Source organism: Mytilus galloprovincialis, chromosome 4, assembly GCF_965363235.1.
Source record: "Mytilus galloprovincialis chromosome 4, xbMytGall1.hap1.1, whole genome shotgun sequence".
Taxonomy (NCBI): domain Eukaryota; kingdom Metazoa; phylum Mollusca; class Bivalvia; order Mytilida; family Mytilidae; genus Mytilus; species Mytilus galloprovincialis.
Genome location: NC_134841.1, coordinates 87,844,906 through 87,869,114, shown reverse-complemented (window position 1 = coordinate 87,869,114; position 24,209 = coordinate 87,844,906). Strand labels below are relative to the sequence as shown.

The 24,209-nt window shown below is 32.0% G+C and overlaps 1 protein-coding gene across 3 annotated transcripts; it reads left to right on the top strand.

Annotated features, from left to right (window-relative positions):
* Positions 1 to 285: 285 nt before the first annotated feature.
* Positions 286 to 14,609, top strand: LOC143073297 (uncharacterized). 3 transcript variants are annotated; one of them, XM_076248717.1, is made up of 9 exons: positions 286 to 407; positions 1,577 to 1,651; positions 2,407 to 2,911; positions 3,916 to 4,001; positions 5,318 to 5,807; positions 7,599 to 7,641; positions 9,503 to 9,932; positions 11,986 to 12,164; positions 12,854 to 14,609. In XM_076248717.1, the coding sequence occupies exons 1-9, from the start codon at positions 323 to 325 to the stop codon at positions 14,240 to 14,242; spliced, it is 3,282 nt and encodes a 1,093-aa protein (XP_076104832.1). In that variant the 5' UTR covers positions 286 to 322; the 3' UTR covers positions 14,243 to 14,609. The 3 variants fall into 3 exon arrangements, with proteins under 3 accessions (XP_076104832.1, XP_076104831.1, XP_076104833.1); XM_076248716.1 differs by having other exon boundaries at positions 5,291 to 5,807; XM_076248718.1 differs by lacking the exon at positions 1,577 to 1,651 and having other exon boundaries at positions 5,291 to 5,807.
* The last annotated feature ends 9,600 nt before the right edge of the window (positions 14,610 to 24,209 follow it).

Genomic DNA, 24,209 nt, shown 5'->3' with positions numbered 1-24,209 from the left:
GTCCAATTACAAACTTTTGAGTTCTATAATATGTCAAATATTGACTCGAAATCAAGATATAAAGCTGTATTGCGCAAGTAATAGAAATTGCAAGTAGAGTCTAATTCAAACATAGATAAGGCATCAAATGTTATTATCTATATCTATAAAATAAACAACTATATCCACGAGTCCACATAACGTGGATATGTCACGTATGCAACTACTCGTTTTACTATTCAACTCTATCAGATTAATCTATAAATGTATGTACGATGTCCCTTTTTAGTTATTCTATATAACCAAACCTTTATCATAATTTTGCAATGAAAAATCTTCAGAAATGGATGTGGACGAGACTTTTAAATTTGAAGAGCCAGGAGAAACTGGTAGCAGAAACGAAGACTGGGAAAAAACTGATTTAACAGGTAATTCATCAATAATTTTAGGGTTTGGGTTTGTTGAAAGCTTATCAGAGTAATAAGGTTTAATATATCGGAGACAATACATATCTCTTCAAAGATGGCAAAGAAAATGAAAGCCAAATTATTCTGAAGAAAATGACACAAACATTGTACAAAAATTGTGATTTGTTGGTGGTTTAATACAATTTTATATAAATGGCAAGTATTTAGCAACAAAATGAACATATTTTTTTCATTTTTATTTCATATTTTTATAAAATTGTTTATGGGACGTATTATGGTAAACCGTTATTAGTCCGTCCGTCTGTACGTCTGTCTGTCGTCGATATGTCGGACAGTAACTCAAAAACGCTTTTACTTATTTACATAAAACGTTGGTAAATTATTTATATCTGATAACGTAAGTTTTCTTTCGATTTTTATGGATTTCAGATTTAAAGTTTCCGAGTATTGGGATTTTATTCAATAAAAGAATCAGGTATTTTCCAGTTTTCTTTAACTCAAAAAGGCTTTGAATAATTCTCTTGAAACTTTGGTCAATTGTTTATATATATTAACATACGTTCTTTTTCGATTTGTTTTTTCCTCTGATTTTACGTTTTGGGTTTTTTTGGACTTAATTTATAAAAAGTTTTTTTTCCAGTATTTCGGACAATAACCATCAAACGCGTTTAGCAGTTATCATGACACTGTTGTGACTTGATTTGATTTGATTTTTGGGGTATTAACGCTACTTTTAAGCACCGCATTTAGGCTATTTCGTGGCGGTCAGTTTTTATTGGTGGAGGAAGCCGGAGTGCCCGGAAAAAAACACCGACCTTCGATAGACACACTGACATTCCTAGTCGATTAAGATTGGGTTCGAGTGCACCCACACGAATCCGGGTTCGAATTCACAACCTCAGTGTTAACTCGCTAGTGATTACAGTAGTAACTACTTAGACCACTTGGTCACCGAGGCCCCTGTTGTGACCTGATTAAATCTAGTTGAATAAGCTCCTTTTGGTGTATTTTTATATAAATTTCTGATATGACACTGCGGAGTGATGGAACCTTTTAAATTGAAGATTTGTCGAAAATCGTCGTTTTATCGACGGGCGTATCATGTGCTCATGGCGCAGCTATTTATTTAAAAATGTCAACTGAATTTTCTTTTTTTTAAATTAAATTAGAAACAAATGACAGTGATGGCAATGCTGATTCCAACAGCATCTCGATTACACAGGATATAGCATCCGGACTCCAAGGTAAATTTTGAGATGAATTGAGGGGGCTCGAGGATATAAATCCTTTTTTTTTAAATATAGGATTTCGCTATTTTTTTCTATAAATGAACTTTATCATATACTGAATAGAAAACTGAAATAAAAAATGGGGTCACCGTTCATTTAAGTTCTCAATCTGCCTTCGAAAGAAACATGCATTTTTATTAAGATACTTTTTTCAGTTGTACTAATAGGAGAAGTAGAAGTAATATCGAAATGAAAAAAACTTGATTACAGAAATCGCTTAATTTTACAATAGTTTGGTTTAATTGCAGCTTGTTTAAAACAAATAATGAAAAAATACAGGTCACCGATGAGTAAAAAAAGATTTTAGTTTTAATACAAAAAATTAAATGTTTAGACCAAAGGGAGGTAATTTGAAGCTTTTTCAATGATATTAACATTTTAAAATTCATCTGGGGCCAAACGAATCAATGTTTTTTGTTGAATTTTGTAACATATCATAAAGTTAACTATTGAACTAATAGTGTACTAAATAACATTTGTAATGAAAAAAAAAAAAATTGTTTTTGCTGACATGTTTTACCCTCGAGCCTCCTTAAGCAGTAAATCTTACATCTGTAGTCAAATCTGACATTCTTTTATATATATACCATCTGTTACACTCAGAGTGCAATAATTATGTTTTAGTTACTCTGCATGTATTGTTACTTCTAAATACATTTATATTTTCAATACTTATTTAATGTATTTATGTCAAGTTTTAACTATTGTAGACAATCCGGAGCTAAAATGTGAACCATGCCTGTATCGAAATCTTGATGTCGTGGCTTCAAAATATTGCAAAGAATGTGACGAACGGTATTGCGATTCCTGCACATTTAGCCACACATCGCAAAAACAGACTAAAAGTCATATCATTTTAGACATCAAAGAAGCTTCAGACACCATAGAAAAATGTGAACTATGTGAATGTAAGCAACAGAATACAGATGCTACCTTCATATGCCAAGACTGTGCAGAGTATTTATGTCTGGAATGCAAAGAATTCCACCTTTCTCAAAAGAGGAACAAGAAACATGTAATTAAACCCTTGATTGCTCCAATCTTTTGTACCACCTGCAGATCAAGAGGTCACGATGCTCTGGCAACATCATATTGCATTGACTGTGATGACCCGGAACCGTTCTGTGTCACTTGCGCAGACCAACATACGGCCATGAAAATATCAAGAAATCATCAACTGTCGTCTGAAATTGAATTATTGATGAACATGATGAAGTGAGTAATATTGCTAAGTCTAACAAATTTAAAGTGTTATATATTCTCTACTCGCCTTTTTGCATTTATGAAAGTTGTTTTTCTTTTATTCAACTTTGATACTGATATGATTTTTACCAAGTTTGTTTTAAAGTACCTTTTTAAAATTTTTAACATCCAGGCTCCTGGAGACCAGAGGATGATCTTACACTGACATCCAGTCCGATGGGATAACTATTGTACACCCCAGCTGTTCTAGATTAGATAAAAACCCATTTACAAGTACGCTTCATAAAATTTAGTTTAGATCGCCACACAATTTTTGAAATATACTGTATATATCATTATATACTAAATACCTTTTGTGAGCTCCAGACACAATGTGTAAATAAGTATAAACACATAAATTTCAACAGTAACTGTAGCTCTTTTCCGTATAAAAATTTCTAAGTTTCATTGTGAATAAGGCATTCCAGTCAAAATGTGACAAAAAAAGGGAAAGCATGCAGAACAAAGAAACTCAAGCTGGGGTGATCTGGTAGGTGCGATCCGGCTCAAATCATCCCCGGTAGAACAAAGGAGCTGCGATGTAACCTTAATTATCAAAAAGGCCCCGAACCTCACTACAGTACAGCAAAATCAGACAAACTAATAAATCACATAGCTTTTAAGTTTAAACGTATTATCAAATTCAATTAAAATAACTTAAAGAGTTAAACTCACCTGCACCATCAAAACCTCGGTGTTGACAGGTTACTGATACAGTAGTCAAATAACTAAGACCGTTAAAAAAAACAAGTACTTTAGAAAAACTTGGCTATTCTTTTAAGGTTACTTTTTACGATAGTTCTGCTCCCGTGTTTAGGTATTTAAAGTATTGAGCTTAAGCGTTCTTAAACAGGTAAATCAAGTGAAAGATTTAGACGAAAAAAATAAAATAAAGGTAAAGTCACATTCTCATTAAACATGTTTAACATACATTGCTTTTAAATATGTCTATAAGAATATCTTTGATAATTTATAAGATTGAAAGAACAGCCACCAACCGAAGACAACGATTGTAGAGATGGAAGTAGTTGTGGCATTTCAAATGCTTCCGATGTCGTTACAGGTAAACATTTGTTTTTATGAAAGGTTTGATTTCTTTGTTATATGATATATTGGGTAAGAGATAACTGTAATTAACCACATTTAAACATTTATATAACTAACGTGTAGCTAGAATCTAATACATACAAACATTATGTATGTGCTTGTCCGAAGTTTGGAGCCTGTAATAGAACAGTTGTCGTGTGTTATCATATTGGGTTTCGTTTATTGTGTTGTATATATAACCGGGCTAAAGTACGTTAACTATTCACTTTTCACTTTTAACTTCAAAATTCATAAATAGTGAACTGTGTTTTTTGCACTATTCACTATTCATGTTATTACCTATTTTTATCTAATTCATTTTTAATTGTTTTTAATTTGCTATTTTGAGACATTTGATAGCTTGCTGCAGTGTCGTATGGGTATAACCGTTTTACTCACTGTTTAAGAGCATGTTAAATTTGGTTATACAATTCTACGTCATTTGGTTTATTATTAAAGAGTTGTCTCATCGACATAACACATCCTAAACTGGATGAAAAATGAGAAGTTATGATAAGAGCAATTGCTGTAGCCATGTTACCTCCTATATAATTTAGGGATATATTAGCTTCATATCGACCTCATGGAGACCACGTATATTCAAAATGTGGTTAGAAAGCGTGTTCAATTTTAGTACACAGTTGTTTTTTGTGTTACGGCCCTTTAAAGGAAACGGTTTGCTCGGTTAACAGATGAAGAAATTGAAAATGAACAATTGTGTTAATGCAAAACACATTTAGTAGGTTCTTTATTTTGAAGACTTAATCATTTTAAAAGGCCACTTTTCCAAATGCCACCAGTTACTCTCACCCCATATGGAAATTTCTGACCTTATATATATCATATTAGCACACTTTTCAACTAATAATATTTGACTCCTGAAATAGTGAAAGCGATAGACGTCATATTGGCTTTCAAAATATGGTTAATTATAATAATAAATGAGCAGAATAATATCTCATGGACAATTTAGAAACGTCTCTTTTTATGTCACTTTGACGTCATAAACATGTCGAAAACACTTTTTAAATCAAATGTCATAATTATATTTGGTTATTCAAATCTTAATTTGTGGATAACACGTATGAAATGGGATCTGCTTATTTGAATTTGAAATATTAATTCATTTCCCACAAATTCCATCATCTTTTAACAACTAAACGGTGTTAATATAGCAATTGTTATCTTTGTCTTGATTTGTAAATCAAATTCCACTTTTTTTCTGATTAATTATTATTTACATGAAATATTTCACTTTTATATCAGATGTACACCTTAATGCATTTTCCACAGAGCATTTGTCATGTGAACCCTGCTTCCATCAAAATTTGGATAAGCCAGCTACGCATTACTGTTTCACTTGCGACGAAAAATATTGCGAAGAGTGTACTACTCGGCATAAAGCTCATAGGAGAACTAATGACCATGACATTATTGTTTTGAGCCTATTAAATCCTGCAAAAATGTGCGATTCTTGTACCTTTATTGGTGAAGATCAGATAGCTGAGTTCAAGTGTGAGGATTGTGACGAGCATCTTTGTGAAAGTTGTAAAAAGTACCATCAGTCACAAAAACAAACTAGAAGTCACCAGATAAATCCAACTTCTGGTCGACCTTTTTGCGAAGGCTGTAGTGCTTTGGGTAATCAAGTTATGGCCACGTCGTTTTGCAAAGATTGTGATGAACCTGAACTAATCTGTCGATCCTGTGTGAAGCATCACTTGTCCATGAAACAATCCAGAAATCATACAATATCGGATGATTTGTTAGCATTTGCCATTCAGTAAGTAATTCCAAAGTGGGTACCGTTGATACTCTTTTAAAATTTTGCTTATGATTTTGAATATTCATGATAGATAGTTACATTCTGTTGATAGAATATTTTTTTCAACTGGACACTTCTCACTTCAAAAATGCCTTTTCTAACTTCAAACTTGACATGCCTAGATTATAATAAATTTTTTTAAGAACGTGACCGACTTTTGAAAAAAAAAAGTTATTTACGAGACTTAAAAGGAATTTGAAATACATCATTAACAATGAAAATTCTTCACTCAATGCCCCATTTTTGTCAGTACCCCAAACATCGTAAAGAGTGTCTAGTAAGAAATGATTGGAGTTGAATACTAGACTCACTATCTAAAAAAAATAATTATTTATAATATAATTTGATATTATAGCCGACTACTAGAGTTCTATTGACGAAGATATAAGAAATTATAGGTCACCATACGGCCTTCAACAATGAGAACACTCCTACTGTAAAATAATGTACAACAGGTTATACAGCCAGTTATGACATATTTCTTTCTCAATATTATGAATTCAACTCGGTCTTTCAATTATTTTGATTCCAACGTCGTTTTCAGACGACAAGCGGATGAAAAAAAAACAATAGCTGTGCTCAACTTTTACTCGGAGTTAAGTCTACATAAGTTGCGATTTAATCGGATAGTCCGGAGCTTTGTGTGTGGAGACAAACATTGGTGTTTCGGATAATTCAATATTTTTAATACATAACATATAGAAAAATGAACAGATAAACGATAATTCAAGTCAATACGAGCGTTTTTACTAATGTACTGACGTATCTTACGGGATGAAACGTCGGCTAACAGTGTCATTGATTTTGTAATTAACTTTCCTACTTAGTCTTTGAAGACGAAATACACGTCTAGCTTATCAAAATATAAACATTGTAACTTTTATTACCTTTAACATGAATTACTGCTGGTTCGGCCTAATGCTGGTTGACGTTTCATCCTGAAGGTATTGTCAACCCCGTATATAGCCAGTACCATAGTTTTATGTCATCAGCAGTCTTTTTCAACTGGACACTTCTCACTTCCAAATTGCCATCCCTAGCTTCTTTTTACATTATAAAACGTAAATCCATGTACATGAGTACTACGCAATATTGCAGCTAGAATAAGGACTAAAATTTCATAACCTCACAGTTCTGATGGATAATCAAATAATTTTCATTTGAAAAGGGCCATTAATCGGGATTTTCTTACATTTTAAAATGACATTTTAAATGCAACGATGACCATTAAACCTAATCGATTAAAATGTAAATTATGAATCCAAGCTTGTCCTGCGTTATGTCACTGTAAAAAACACTTTCAATTGGGGAAATAAAATAAAACGTTTTCAATATGATCTTGATATGCAGTTTCCCAACTAGTCATTCTGGATCTTGACTGCAATTTCTAGCCCCCGTTTTCAAAATTCTAAATATTAGATTTGGCAAGATGTTGGACAGAAACCACCATTCTCCCTTATTAATATTCATATTTTTGCGTCGGGAAACCGGTTTAAGTGATGCTACGTTCAAAATGACTTGAATTTTAAAAAGATTTAGTAAATTTATTTTAAATTTCCAATATTTAATTCAGTCTGTGACTTTACACTTTAGCACATGAGATCACCACAATTTCATTGGTGGTTTTTGTGTTGATCAGTCGGTAGTTTTCTATTTGGTTTTTGTCTATCATTTTTGGCAAAATTATAATCAGTTCGTTTTTGAATTATGATTTTGTTTATCTTTTGGTATTTTTGTTGTCTTTTATAGGACTTTTAAGAAGAATAGACCAGAAGAAGTGATTACAGAACAGGTATTATGAATAAATATTGAAGCCTGGATCACACCGTTTCTATTCTGTTTAAAATGTTGCAAGTGTTAATTTGAATATCTTGAATGCCTTTCTGAGTAATGGTTCGCCATCTGCCTCGTAATCCAGATTGATGGTCAAAATAAATATAAGGTTTTTTTATTTTTCTAACTAAATGCGTTTAAGAATCTATACAATTTTAAACAGAATAAAATGGGTAAAATTTAGCAAGGGGGGAATCTAAAACCGTAAACTTTCCATTTCTATGTATTAAAATTCAAACAGCTACTGCATACAATATCCCAGTTGATACAATATCCCAGGGATTGTATAACCTATTATGATGTTTTTGGTAGAGGGTTACTGATTATGTTACATCGTATAATGAGTAAAATTATACATAAGTTTTCATTTGGTAATGCGAATTATTAAAGTCCTCTTTTCAAGCGAAGTGTTATCTTTGAAAAATGCCTTAAATGAAGAGGAACAATTTCATCTTTTGTAGATAAGGCATAAAAGAGGGACGAAAGATACCAAAGGGACAGTCAAACTCATAAATCTAAAACAAACTGACAACTCCATGGCTAAAAATGAAAAAGACAAACAGAAAAACAATAGTACACACGACACAACATAGAAAACTAAAGAATAAACAACACGAACCCCACCAAAAACTAGGGGTGATCTCAGGTGCTCCGGAAGGGTAAGCAGATCCTGCTCCACATGTGGCACCCGTCGTGTTGCTTATGTGATTACAAATCCGGTAAATATTCTAATTCGGTAGGTCATATTCCTGAAAGGGAAGGGGATTGTAGTTACGACGTAAGGAACATATCCGATACCATTTGTGAAACGGTTATTCCATAACGGTCAACCAACTCGTGATGGCGTCCGTAAAATAAGGCTTTCGTTTAAAAATTAGAAATGTTTTGAGTTGTGAAATATAAACTTACTTGTTAAACAGAATTTGTTAATGCCATGTAAAAGATAACTGGCGCGATGCTTTTTTCAAACATTGTATATACTAATTCTTTTGGATAAATAAAAGTATTATATTTCTCGCAATCAAATTTAATGATATAAGTTCTGTTCCTTCAATCTTCATATTACACATTTTTAATGTTAAAACATTGAAATATCATTACAAATGTATTTTTTCTTCTTTACTTTACATATATATTTTTTTCTTGTCCTTTAACCTGAAGATGTTGTTTTTTTAAATTCAGCAGGTCTCGTTTTACACGTTATTAGACTTTTTTTTTTTTTTTTTTTTTATCTTTTCACGTTAAGGTGTTTTAAAGTTAATTTGTTGTTAAAATATAATAAAACAATGTGTATCTTTCTATTTTTATTTATAAATGTATATATCTGAGTAAACAACGATTTTTATAGTTCGTTCTTGTGTTGCAATGTTACACCACTGTCCCAGGTTACATAAATCAGACCGTTAGTTTTCTCGTTTGAATTGGTTTACATTTGTCATTTCGGGGCCTTTTATAAGTGACTATGCAGCACGGGCTTTTCTCATTGTTAAAAGCCACACAGTGACCTATATTTGTTAATATTTGTGTCATCTGGTCTCTTGTGAGGAGTTTTCTCATTGGTTATCATACCACATCTTCTTTCTAATATATTTAATTCATAGATCTTTCATTTTTTCAATGGGTTTTGATTTTCAAAAAGTTTTGTCTCAATCATCACGTGCACTAGATGTAGAACTATGATTGAAATACGTATTTGGTGTAATACAATTGGTACCGTTAATGTCACATAAGTCCCACAGCCATATCTACCCAAAATTGGACTTGACATATGTTTCAGTTGACTAAATTAATTTAAAAAAAAATCCATTTTATAACCTAAGGAACCTGATGGATGTTGTCCAGGGAAGCCATATGTGACTGAGACAGCGACAATGTCTAATCATTTAATAGTAAAATGGGAGGATGCAACACTTGGTGAAAACGAGACTTACCAAGTGATGTTTAGGGAAGGTATTACTGGGAAATGGAAATTGTGTAGATCAAACACAGTTAAGGCTTATATGAAGATGGAAGGGCTACAACCTCAAACACCATATGTGTTTCGCGTAAGAGTGATAAATGATATATCAGGTGAGGAGAGACCGTTTGGTCCAGACAGTGACACTATCACAACAGGAGAGTCTCCTGCACTTGGAATGATGAAAATGTCAACTATGGTGTACCATAAGCCGATCCCGGTTTATGCGCTACCTGTAACTGAAGTAAAAGCTGCTCGAAATAATCATGCAAAAACAAGAAAATTATATTTGGGTGAGTGTCTGTATATTTAAATTATATCTCTAAAAAAGAACACGTATTTCTGCATTAATTCACTGCTGTGTATTTTAAAAGCCTGTAAATTATTTTGCATAAAAAATTGAATTCAGAAGGTACATTAATCACTCACTCCAGATTGTGTGTTTTTCGTACTTTTAAAGAGCAGAGCATTAATTTGAAGGACGTGGAAAATCAAAGATGTACATTCTAACACGTTTTTTGAAACCAAAATATTCTTTATGTAGCTTATTTACAATCTATGAGTTCCTCTAGCACACATTACTTTCCTCAATGTCGCTTTGTCAATGATCTGTGACACAAACAAGGTCGATCAGTGATCAAGATTAAAGTTTAGTGTCAAGCCCGTATCAAAAGGCCAACTAAATTGGTGTATAGAATGATTATGAGGTCTACATCTCCAAATAGCGGGTTCCATCTAACTTTGACCATTAGTTTATAGTTAATTGAACAATGCTTCTTTTTTTATTTGGTCTTTTTCTCAGGTACATTAAGCAATTGGTCAACTATATTTGATGCATGGCATGCTTAAGTAAGTTGTAAGGTCTGTCTGCCAGAGTTCATATGACGAACCTTGACTTCATTGTCATTATTCAACTATTCAATGATTTTAAAATAAGCAGGCGAAACTTTTCAGTGTTTACACTCTTGTGTTCATTTCTAATCTCATTTTTTTTTGTTTTGTTGAATATGGGCTATTTCTAAAACCACTTGTGGGTGCTACAAATGTTTTCATTTCATGAACACACAGTGACATGATACGTGAATAAGAAAAACAATATTTTCTGTGTGTGCACTCTTCAGGATGCCATGTTGTATAAACTAAAGTTTGAGCTCCCTCAGACAAAGGGACCATGACCGAACCTAACTTTTTGTTGGGTCCCGTTGCTTAATAGATTGAAGATCTGTAGTAATCAGCTGAGTGTAAGTCTGTGCGTGCGCCCGTTAGACCATAACAATTGCCTTCCACATTCTAGCTTTAAATCCCCTTGGAGTTTTGAAGTAATATTTGACAGGATTATTCACCATTACTCACTCTTCTGCATGTGTAGAATTATCGTTTCTGCTTGATCCATTTGAATGTTGATAGTGAAACTTGATATTTTTATTACCCATTGATATGTGGTATGTCGCTTACACTAATACAAATCTAACTTGGAGGTCAAAGCAAAAAAACAGTGTTCAGGTTGTATCGATCCTTTGTGCATATGTATGACATCGTTTCTGATCTTTAAAACAAAATTTCGATACAGATACAACGCAGTCATATAATATCAATCGAATTACATATTTCATTACATCTAGACACCCGGTTGTTTTGTAATGATGCATTTAAAGTTGTAGAAGAATCTGTTTTATCAACTATCGGCATAATTATTATTGTATAAGAAAACTATCATAGCAATACACCCTTTTGCAATTGATGATTTTTTTCATGAAAATAGTAATGCATCAAATCAAAATGCACATTTTTTTATTCTCAGACAAGGACATCAAATATGCTTTCAAAAACCAATTTAAGTAATAGAGACATGTTCGAAAAAAGAATCCGGATAACATGCAAAAACTATTAAGCGATGATCATTTAAGACTGATTCTTATAATTTATTAATTGGTTGTTTTATATAAGAAAACGTTTTCTTAATAAAATACTCAGTATTAAGTCATACGTGCCGTCACAAAAAATATTTTTTTTCACAATATCGTTAATTCGACATAGTAATTTCGAAAAAGCATAGTAAACATATACAAAATGACTAATCAGATAAATGAAACTGTTACATAATGAAATTTAGCAGTGTAGTGATAGTTTTGTTCTGTCATAAACTGACATAACATGACAAATAATGATCCTCTTATAAGATTATCATTTGATAAAAGGAGGAAATCAAAAATATGATTTTTTTTTATTCATCATGCATTCACGGATTATGAAATTGTAATAAAAAGTTATCAAACCAGATTTCTTTTAGGAAATACAATTCATTACCTAATTTTCTTAAAGAATTATTTGTTATCATAATATTAGGTTCGAATACTTGTGCAGCTACTGAGAAAAACATAATGATCGTTGGGGCTACAGGATCAGGAAAAAGTACTTTGATTAATGCTATGGCAAACTATGTAATGGGAGTAACCTGGGAAGATCCGTTCCGATTTACACTGGTTAATGTAGAGACCAGTGAAGAAGGCCGAGCAGGAAATCAGGTAGTTACAAAAGACTATTATACCAAAATAAAACGATGGTCATTAATAAAACATTGACGAAAAATACCAAAGGGATATCCAATTTCAAGTCCGAATAAAACTGACAATGAAATGGCAAAAAATGAAAAATGAAAATGAATTAGAAGACACAAAGCATTATTCAAAATACAAGAATGAAAACTAAAGACTTAGCGAGAAACATTAACCCCACTTACATCCTGGGGGTATTGTAATGTGCTCCGAAAGGGTATAGAGATCCCCCTCCACATGTAGCACCAGTCGTGTTTCTCATGTTTGTATAAATCTGGTGATAAATTTTAAGTTGTGTACTTTACATGTGAGGAAATGAGGTCAGGGTATCATATAAAATGCAACCTCTAGAATAGTGTATTAACTGGTAGACACAAACTCATCATGCAGACGCTGGAATGTTAATACATAGAAATAAAAATTGGGAAGTTATTAAAAACTTATCATAGATACAAGGATAGAAAATCCTAATTAAAATTCAACGTTATTTAGAAATTTGATTAAGAATGACTATGACTTTTTCTTATACTTTCATTTGATTAAATTGTCAAAGATATGGTCATGGCGTGTCTAATTAATCATTCAACGCTGTCGTTGTAACTTATGATTTAAAAAAAAATATTATTATGTATACAATAAATTTGTATTTCTGTTTTTAGTCTATTTCTCAGACTGAATGGATAACGTGCTACAACATAGACACGAGTGTTTCGAATCGACTGAAATACAATATCAATCTGATTGATACTCCAGGATTTGGTGATACACGAGGATTAGAACATGACCAGGTCATTGTTAATCAAATAAAGGAACTTTTTACAGTCAAAGGACGTAAAGGAGTATCTACAATTGATGCGGTGTGCTTTATTCTTAAAGCTCCCGATGCCCGTCTGACACCAACTCAAATGTATATTTTTGAATCAATTTTGTCTCTCTTCGGTAATGACATTCAAGATAATATCTGCACCCTCATTACCTTTGCAGATGGCCAAAGGCCACCCGTATTAGCTGCACTTGAAGCTTTAGATTTTAAATCTCTTCCATATGAAAAGTATTTTACCTTTAACAATTCAGCATTGTTTGTCGAAAACAAAACAGACGACCCAAGTGCACTGGCTCCAACTTTCTGGCACATGGGAATGAAGAGTTGTGAAGCTTTTTTCGATCACCTCGTGAACCTTGAAACCAAAAGTCTTCAACTTACTGCAGAAGTTCTTGCACAGAGAGAAAGGCTTGGAAACACAGTTCACCATCTTTATCAGGAAATTGACACTGGACTGTCAAAAATTGGAGTCCTTGAACAAGAGGTTGAAATATTCACAAAGTATAGAAGACAAATACGTGAAAATAAAAATTTCCGATATGAAGTAACCGAAAACGTCCAAGAAATTGTTGACCTGACAGGCAAAAAGCAATATACAACCAATTGCCTTATATGTAACTTTACCTGTCACGAAAAATGTAAATATGCCAATGATGAAGACAAAGTAAAATGCTGTGCAATGCTTGATGGTGAGTGTACTGTATGCCCTTCCAACTGCCATTGGTCACAGCATCACAATACACCATTTATTATCAAATGGGTTCCAAAAAAGAAGTTTAAGAAATACTCCGAAAAGCAAAAAATCTACGAAGAAGCCACACAGAAATCTCTTACACAAGAACAAATTCTGGAGGAAATGAGTAAAGACATTGAAAGACTAGAAGACGCGATCACTGAAAGACTTTTTCGAATTGCTGAATGTAACAATAGGTTAAAAGAAATAGCCCTGAGACCTGACCCTTTGAGTACAGTTCAGTACATTGATCTTATCATTGACGGTGAAAAAAGAGAGAAAAAAAATGGTTTTGAGTCCAGGATTGATGCATTACAGAAGTGTAAAAAGCGTGCACAGTATGGAAAGTCGGTGCAAATATTTAAAGATCGTGTACAGTCTACTAGAGAGACTCTATATGCTACCGTCAATGAGGAAGAGGGTGCATCTGAATCCTTTCTTGGAGCAATAAAGAATTTTGGTAAAAGGATTATCCACGCCATCAAGGTCTAACAATGACGCGAACATAGGATGTTTATTTCGATTTTAAGTTCTTTAGGAAACCAACAAATCACTTTAGTAACTGTATTCTTAGTGTGTTTTTTAAAAACTATTTCACAATTTAAATAATTTCTCGATGTTTTTATTTAGATGCATTGTTCTATTTTACCTCATCTTTGGTGATTTCCAAGCTATCAAGATGGTATGGCGACATCTGCTTACATCACCTGTTGCGCATATCTTCATATTCTTGATTTGCACAGAAAGACATATATTGATAAATGTTATTTCATTTTATTCCTTTATAAAAAGAACGAATATTTGCTTTCCACACAACTCATTTGTGATTATCATTAAAGTAATTAAATTTAGAATGCAATGAGTCGTACTTTAATATGATGGTAGTTGACTTACAATACGTATAAAGGAAATAATCCGTTGCATATTCTGTAGGCTTCTTTTTTTATTGGTATATTTGTATAAAAAATTATCAGAACAAAAGTATACATGGAAAATGGTGCAACATTCGAAAACTTGAAAAATCGACAAAATGAAAATTCATTTGTTAAGTTGATCTTATTGTCTTCAGTTAATATTATTCATCTATAGCCTATGTTTGTAGTCGATATAGCATCGTATTAACCTCAACCAAAGGCTACAGTTGTTTTATTAATAAGCAATATTTTTTGCATGAAAAAGATAGAATTGTGGATTTTTAGAATGTATTTTAGTAACATGCTGTTTTCTTTGTGCAGTATGCTGTTTTTGACCAACGAAAAGCTAAACAAAATAGTACTGGGGTGCAAACTGAGTAAATTTAATTGTACATGTGATTAAGTTTTAACGAATCACAAATTCAAAAAATATTTGATTGATCATATGATCTAATATGTCAAATGATATGATGAATTAAAATAACGCTTTACAAATTGTAATGAGAAAATAGTCGTTCATAGACATGATGTCATTCTCACGTTCTTCACTTTTAGGATTTATTTACATTTTTGTTTATCAGGTTTGCCGTTATGGAAAACATGCTTTCCTTTTATTCACAATTCTAACTATACACTTAAAATACTCATAATCTTTGCATCAGTATTTTGTATGCAATTTATAAATCATTCTATCAAGTTTTAAATCTGACCAAATTTGTTGCATGGATATATTCATATGACACCTTTTTGCCAACACAATTTTGTTTATTTCTGAGTTGATAATGATTGTAAATGTCGTCCACTTGTTGACATGTGATCTGTGATTAACTTCGATCATTTCTCAGACTTAAATATATCAAATTACCAGTGTCCGAGATAACAGGGGTCGACACCCAACATAAAAAAACTTCAATATGGTTTTGGTGGATCTCAATGTATAAATAAAGTCAACAGTATTATACCGATGTTCAAAACTCATAAATCGATAGAAATAAACAAATCCGGGTCACAAACCAAAACCGAGGGAAACGCATTAAATATAAGAGGAGAATAACGACATATAAAAGATGTATATAGAATAATCATACATCTCGAAATGGAAATTTTATTTGTACAAGGCTTAATAACAGACAGAAAGCAAGGTTTTGTCGCTCATTTCTATCTGTTTTTAGCCGAGTAGAAATAAAATTTTTATTTCGAGACTATGCATTGTTATTCTTTATATACTGACACTCCTATAACTTTTTAATGAAGTAGATATGGTAACAAGCATCATTTTCTTTTAATTTAGAGCAAACGACATAAAAATTCCGATAACCTGTACTTTTAATCACGTTTTAAAAAACTCTACAAAAAACGCATTGTCAACGTGATAAACAATGAGATATACGGTCAGTGACTCTACATCACAAATTAATTTACGGTCAATGGGATTTCCAGGGCAAACAGCACAGCTGCAGTATATAGATATTTATGTCTACCCTATAACTGTCGTCATACACAATTAAATCTAGCCCACAGTAATGACAGTCATTACTTTCCTATTTTTATTTTATCCCTGGAATATGATTTATGTCTTAAAAAGACCATGGATTACTAAAAATATTTTCAATTTTTTTTTACTTCAATTTTTGGATAGTAGATTATCCGTTTTATCATGAAATTGATAATCAATTGAAATAGTTTTAGAAAGTATATAGTTTCATAAACAGTAATATATAATATTGACAACTCAGTTTTTTATTTGTTTTAATTCTTATTTTTGTTTTGCTTAATTTTTTTATTGCTTATTTTGTTGTGTTTTTATTTCTTCGAATTGCACCGATCTTATCTATGATTGATTCTTTTAATTTCATTTAGAAATGCCTTTTGTATATGGCTTTTTATTTAATTATATATATTGTATATAAAGGAGAAGACTTTACAAATTACAGTTACTCTTGTCCAGTACTAATGCACAAAAATAAGATATAGAAAAACATTTTTCAAGAAAAATTGTAATACTGAAAATAAAAGAATTTTGGATTATAGCTGGTTTTTTGGAATTCAAATGCATACGAGCACGCATTATATGTATTCATTTGTTTGTCATGATAATTGTATAATCAATAAATACATGTGAACACTTCACAGTAATATAGTTTTTGTTGTAAATGTGCGAATTCAACTTGTAGACAAAAATAACCCTTTATAAATTACGTGTGTCCGAAACCCCTTTCTGGATATACCTTCATCTTAAACACACAAGACGAAGAACGCATCAATACCTAGAAACTATGAAGAGGTATATAAGTTTCAGTGAAATAAAAAAGATATAGCAATATTCTTCAAAGGTCAATTTGCCAAATGGAGTTCATCAATGGAATTTTTAAGAAAATTTTGTTATAATATATAGAAGTACTGACTTCATGACTGGTGATTCCCTCGTGCAGGTTTCAAGTTCTCCCGAAATGGCACCGACCCTGTGATAGATAATGAAAATAACCAAATGTCAACTGTAAATCATGTCATGTCTTTTAAAAGACTATAAATAGTTATCAAAGGTATCAGGATTATTTATTAGTACGACAGACGCGCGTTTCGTCTACATAAGACTCATCAGTGACGATCATATCAAAATATTTATAAAGCCAAACAAGTACAAAGTTGAAGAGCATTGAGGATCCAAAATTCCAAAAAGTTGTGCCAAATGCAGCTTAGGAAATCTATGCCTTGGGTAAGAAAATCCTTAGTTTTTCGAAAAATTCAAAGTTTTGTAAATAAAAAGTATATATGTTTCATGTTCCAAAAAAGAAACCAACTTCATTTAATTTCAACCAAGGTTTTCATATAATTTCATAATCACACGATTCTTTCAAGTACAATATCAAAGGTAATAGGTTGAAATTATTCCAAGAAGTTTATTAGTAGAATATTTCGTTTGTAAAAATAATCGAAGATTATCTAGTTGACTAAGGTCAGTTCTACAGTTGCATTTCTATACTTTAGGTTAAAGAGTTAAGCTTTACAGATACGAAATTAAACACCAACAAGAAATAAATGGCTGTATTGCAAAAGACAGGTGTGAAACTTGTTTAGTTTAAAGGTTGTCCCCGATACATACGTGTTCCTTTGACCGAATTTAATTTAGTTATCTGTTTGCAAAAAGAATCTTTTAATTCTGTAACACTGAAAAAAACCTGATATTGACAAACACAAAGCTAACAATAGTTATCAAAGGTACCAGGATTATAAGATATTGATTTAACATGGCCAAAATCCCTAACGAATTAAGCCTCTACACCATACATGTCAGTAAATGTTCTTGCAGAGATATGTTGATAAGGAGTACTTTAAAAAATGGAAAAAGTAAGCTATTTTTACACTCCTCTAAATCTAGAACCCTCAAATCTATTCAATTGGAAAAATCAGAGGTTTCCCAAGCTTGAATGACTCCTCTGACCATAGGACATCTGCCTAGTGATTCTCAAACAAATCTAAAAATTAAGAGAGTACATTATAGCCCCCATGATAAAATTGGCAGAGGCTATTTATATCCTTACTGGGCTAATTGGGGACGGAGGAATTGTCCAATCATACTGCTGAAAAACATTCCCTTGAAAGGTATAGAATGTTCTATGCACAACTAAGATGTAAGTACATCTGACTTTTCCAATTTCTGAAAAATGTCACGGATAAACCCAGGTGTGGATTCGACATCTGGATTTGAAAAAAAAACAAACGGTATATATCAATGGGGGGAGTCTGTCCGACCGTTATTCCGTTCGTTTCTCCTTTTCCAAATTTTGTATCCAAAACTGCTCCTGGACTGCTAGGTAGAAATTGTGAAACTTTTACAGAATCTACCTCACGTGATGTACTTTAGAACTTATTTTTCAATTCTTCATCTGAACTTGTTATAAAAGAGGGACGAATGATACCAAAGGGACAATCTTATCTTTTGTCGTAAAGTTTAAATCTAGCTTTAGGTTGACATGCTTTAGGTTGACAAGCGCATGGATTTCGTCATATTTGTAAATAAAGACAACAGTAGTATACCGCTGTTTGAAATTCATAAATCGATTAAGAAAAAAAAAAACAAATCCGGGTAACAAACTAAAACTGAGGGAAACGCACCAAATATAAGAGAATAACTACGACACAACAGAAACTCAACATTAAAATGTTACACGCACAGAAACGAACTAAAATATAATAATGGCAATTTTCCATTGCCAAACCTCCCGCTTTAATGGCAATCTTAAATATAACATTAAAATGACAATATTACATGACAGGATTCAATACAAATAAATGGGAGAAAATATAGGACAGAGAACACACGAATAATAGCTAACAAAAGGTATCAGGTTTTAAATTTTAATACGCCAGACGTGCGTGGTGTCCACACAAGACTAACCAGTGACGCTCTGGTGAAAAAATTTCCAAAAACAAGTACAAATTTGAAGAGCACTGAAGACCAAAAAGTTCCAAAAAGTTTCTGCCTGGGAAAAGAACATCCTTATCATTTGGAATAATTCATACTTTTGCAAACAGTAACTTTTATAAAATGACCACATAATAGATACACATGATAAAACCGAAGTGTTGACTAACTACAGAATAAAAACGGATACATTACATGAAACAATTTAATAAACCAGCACATCAGCCGAGTTAGCCAAAGTCATCAACGCACTTGGTGACGTCACATTGGAATTTCCAAAAAGATTTCCCAAAAATAAGATGGAAATAGGATAGAATTCAAGATTAGATTTGAAAGAATAATAAAATTTGTATTAATTACTATAAAAATTACTAGACCTATTAATTTCAAATTGTGGTAGTAATTAGATACTTAATTATATTATCTAGCTATGTCGGTGTTTTTACTGAATAAAACTGTAAACCAAATATATCGTATGAATTTCGTTAATCCAAACTAAAATCTAATAAATGAACTGGATGATTAATTATATTTACCATAACACATGAATACAACAGAAAAAAAATTAAGATTTACAACTACAAAAGTTAAGATATTTTACAAAATCCGATGAGAATAACAAATATAACATCAAAACTAAATACATGAATTTGTGATGGAAAAGTACCGTGACACGTTTTGTAGCAATACGAATTCACAATCAGCAAACAGTCACAATTGGGAATAAGTCACGTTTGGTAATTAAAAGATCAGACGATGATATGACAAACCACAATTTAATACGTGTAAACCACACGCTACTTTTCCGTAATCCCTAATCATGATATTTTTAAACTTTCAAAGAATCTCTACCCTTTTTTTCCATTTTGTACATGTTACTTATTTGGCCCTATTATTTTAAGGGTTTCCGTTTCAAAATCATGAAATTTTTCATTGTTTTATTATAGGTACCCATCTTTTTCTTCGCCACTTCTCCTTAATCCTGTATTTTAATTCATTGAAACTTTTTCACAATATTAACCATATTGTGCTATTGTGTACCTTATTGTTATACTTAACTATGGGGATATAGCTTATAGGACACTGAAATTGTTCTGGAATCCATTTTTTTTGGGGGAAAAGTTAATAAAGTTGTCTAAGATTATCTGTTACACTTAATTTTCTATTCATTTTCACCAAAAGATAATAAACCATAGTGTCTCGTGAGTGAAATTCCGGTCCTTGCTATTTCACTTCCATGATTCCATACTAACATTCATATATCTTTTCTAACACGTAACCTCCTTTATGTGAAGTATTTATTAAAAGAAATATCACACATAGGTTGTTCGCAAGTCGTGACGTATCTGAAAACGACGACAATATTATTTAAACAGTTTACTAGTTTAAGCAGTCGTTTTTCAATTAACAACGTTCAAGATTGTTTTTAAATAGTATTTTTTTGTTTTCAGAAATTCTTGATGTAACATATAGATAGTCATTTTGAAACCATTGTCTATTTGCATTCGAATGCATTGATCACAGCCCAGTAGTCAGCACTTTTGTGCTGACATGGATTATCATTGATATGGTTATATTTATAAATTAACTGTTTTACAAAATTTAGAATTTTTGAAATACTAAGGCTTTTCTACCTCAGGCATAGATTAACTTTATTTGGCCTTTTTTTTTCTTTTTTTTTTTCTAACTTTTTGGTGGATTCGAGCGTCACTGGTGAGTCTTTTGTAGACGAAACGCGCGTCTTGTGTATATGCAAAATTTAGTTCTGGTATCTGTGATGAGTTTATTGTATAGGATACACTCCGTTATGAAACAGAATTCCTTTATTACTACGTCAAACTCGGAAATTAAGGAATGAATTGCGAATATGGCATCGGATGATGCATACCCTGGTCTGAATTAAACTGCACATCGGTTAATATATTTTATTCTCTCTCTCCATTGATACGCCTGTTAATAATTCATGTGAACAGTCGTATCCACATGCTTTACAAGAGAAATACCACAATAGTTGCCGACGTAGCAATGGGGGCCTTTATTAAACTAGAACGATAATATATTAACCAATGCATTTGAAAAATAACCAGCATTCCATATATGAATAAACAATTTTCACAATATTGGCTTTTTTATTATTCTATTTTACTTTTAATACATATTCGCTCACGTTTATAATATTGTAACATCTTGTAATTTTTCTTCACGTTTTTTAGACGTAACAGAGTTTTCAGGGTCTGTTTCTGTGAATGGGGAGTTTAATTCATCAAATGCTATTCTGATCTTCAGTGAAACTTTTTGCACTCTTGTTTTTAAAGTTTTTCAGATGACTACATGATGTGTTAACATTACATGGGTTTTTTGTTTTTAAATATCTGATAAAATGGCTTTAGATTTTATTTTCTCCATGTAGACAACATTTTGCCTTATTTTTTTCTACAGTCTTTTCAGTAGATTTTTGAAGCGTTTATATTTTTGTTTGGCTAAATAAAACGTTGTCTTTTTATTGAACGGTATTTGCTGTTTATCAGAAAAAAATGATTGTCTCTATACAAAGTTTTATATTTTTCTGTAAACCGGTAGATGTCCATGCATAGCTCTAGATGCTTATAACCCGTTGGCGCATCGGGTTTTGCTATATATGTGATTCCCTCAGTTTTTGTTTCTTCCATAGATATATCTTTTTCAAATCGTTTAATTATATTTGAACATTATACACTACCAATCCTTTACTTTACCATATATCATATAAATTCAGTTGAAAAACAAGGAATAACACAATGACTAAAAGTTATTCCCCTTATTCTTATTTTCATCATCATTCTTTTCTAGGTTGTGAAACTCATTCCATTAAAACCGCAGATCATAACGTTTAGTACATGTAATTACCCTAGACAAACTGTATTACCTCGGACAACGGTGTTCTACATTTAGGTACATAGGAATGATAAGAGTTCTATGTTGAGCCTTAATAGATTAAAAAAACCTGGTCTGCAATTCCTGTGTTTTATCCATGAATAATATACGGGTATTTTCATTTTTACTACATTCAAACTATTTTCATCCTCTTTACAAGTATCGCTCTTCAAGTGGTAAAGGTCACATCATTTTCATATTCATGTTTAACGGGTTCCCATTCACTTATTTATCAAACACTTTTTAACGATTCTTACCATTAAACGGCCTGCGATCTCTTGGAAAGTTTCATGCGTACATTTAAACTTTAGTGTCATTATAATTTCTATTCTAAACGAAAAACCTGTTCTTATCATCTCATGGGCGATAACACAGACCAACGGGCTATTGATACCATAAGAAACTAGTATGCAACCAAAAGCAATAGCAACCCGGTGATGTTCAGAGACCCGTGAATTTGGGTTCAAACTCTAATTTGGCATTAAAACTAGAAAGATCATATCACAGGAAAGATGTGTACAAATTTTCAAGTTGATTGAACTTCGACTTAATGGATGGTAGTGGAATGTCAAAATTATGCAAGTTTCATTTTGTAAATACAACTGATTCACAAACCACGCATGTGAGAAATGATAAATATTCGTGATATATATTTTGTTTCCCAGATAAAATCTTCATGTTTCTACTCATAGAAAACTTAATAATATCATCAGTACAAATACAATTGAATAGCGGTAACTTTGAATTATCAGGTAGACATACAGAGATGGAATGAGAGTAAAGAATTTTAGTATTAGTTTGAACTCTTAAAGGTTAGAGTCATATACATTTTCAAAATATACAGCACATCACTATGTTTTGAGCGTAGCAAAAAAGTAGCTGTTCATGTGAAATTTGCATTCCCTGATATACTGTTTATCGATACATAATAGTGAATTTGGCCCGGTTAAAGCAGTGAGAGGAATTCCTATGAGAAATGGTGTTGTATATATTTACTAAATTACAAGTTAAGTTAACGGATGCTTTGTGAATAAGCTTTCAGTTATGCAATATAAATGAATAACAATACCATACATATGTCGCTTAATTTTCCTTTCTGTCCTTCCCGAAAACAGACTATATTTTAGATTTGACAAAAAAAAAAAACACTGAAAAGAGATTCCTTTTTTGCAGAGTATAGACCTCATAAATTCAGATAAATACTATCGTAATTGATTAAACCTATCAGTTTTGTCTAATTCATATTTTTATTTTTAATCTTTAGTCAAATAATTATAAGACAAAAGACAAACTATGTGTTGTATTGATATTGCAATGTTTGTCAATTTTTTTGGTTAATGGAATAGTTGAAAGGTGTAAATGTCTATCTGCAAGAATTTGTCTCTAAGTGTCCTTGACCTCAATAGTATTCTATGGACCAACACTACGTGTAACGGTATTATTCGTTTCGCGGTTGTTTGTTTGGTGTAGTAGTTAATCTTAAAATAATATGTCTGTGAGTTGTTTTCCGCTCTTAGATTCTTTTTGTTTTGTCTCTTCCACACGTTCCTTGATTCCTTTTTTTTTGGTTCTCTTTGTAGTGTTTTGTAGACCATTGCTTGTCTTTTCGTGATGCCTCGTTTTTTGCAATTGTGTTTGTTTTTCTTTGGCGAATGCTTTTTGTTTATCCATTCGCGATCCTTTGCCTGTTTTTGAATGTTTATGTTCTGTGTTCACGTTTGAAAGAAATGAAGTCTTTGGTAATAAAAATTTAATTCAGGGAAATTGTATCATCATACAGCCATTGATTAAAAAAAATGGATCTGGTGTATTCAATAATATTGGTACCATAACATTTTATTATTACCACTGGGTCTTCTGTTGGACTGTAAGTGTCCGAAAGTACCACCAGCCTAGCAGGCAAGTGTTGCAGCACTACAATAGAATTTGGATCTTGAGTATTTCAATTTGTTACTGCAAAATTAAGAAGTTCATACAATAATATTTAGTACATATTTGTATCCGCTATTCCTTTCCAATCCTTATTCTTAATTCATTCAAACTCTAAAAGATGATAACAAATGGAAATACCATGCCATGTAAAGACTTTTGTACATAAATAATCCTAGACAAGCACTTTTGTACTAAGAAATATGAATAATCAAGGTAGTAACAAACTTTAAAATTTTATCAATACCGGTTTATTCTTTAATGTTCCGTATATTTT

What these genes read in the sequence shown, in the direction of transcription:
- LOC143073297 (XM_076248716.1), top strand. Translation starts at nt 323, where the DNA reads ATGGATGTGGACGAGACTTTTAAATTTGAAGAGCCAGGAGAAACTGGT. An exon ending in TGCTTCCGATGTCGTTACAG is followed by an intron (nt 4,002 to 5,290) that starts GTAAACATTTGT and finishes CTTTTATATCAG; the next exon opens with ATGTACACCTTAATGCATTT. An exon ending in AAGAAGTGATTACAGAACAG is followed by an intron (nt 7,642 to 9,502) that starts GTATTATGAATA and finishes TTATAACCTAAG; the next exon opens with GAACCTGATGGATGTTGTCC.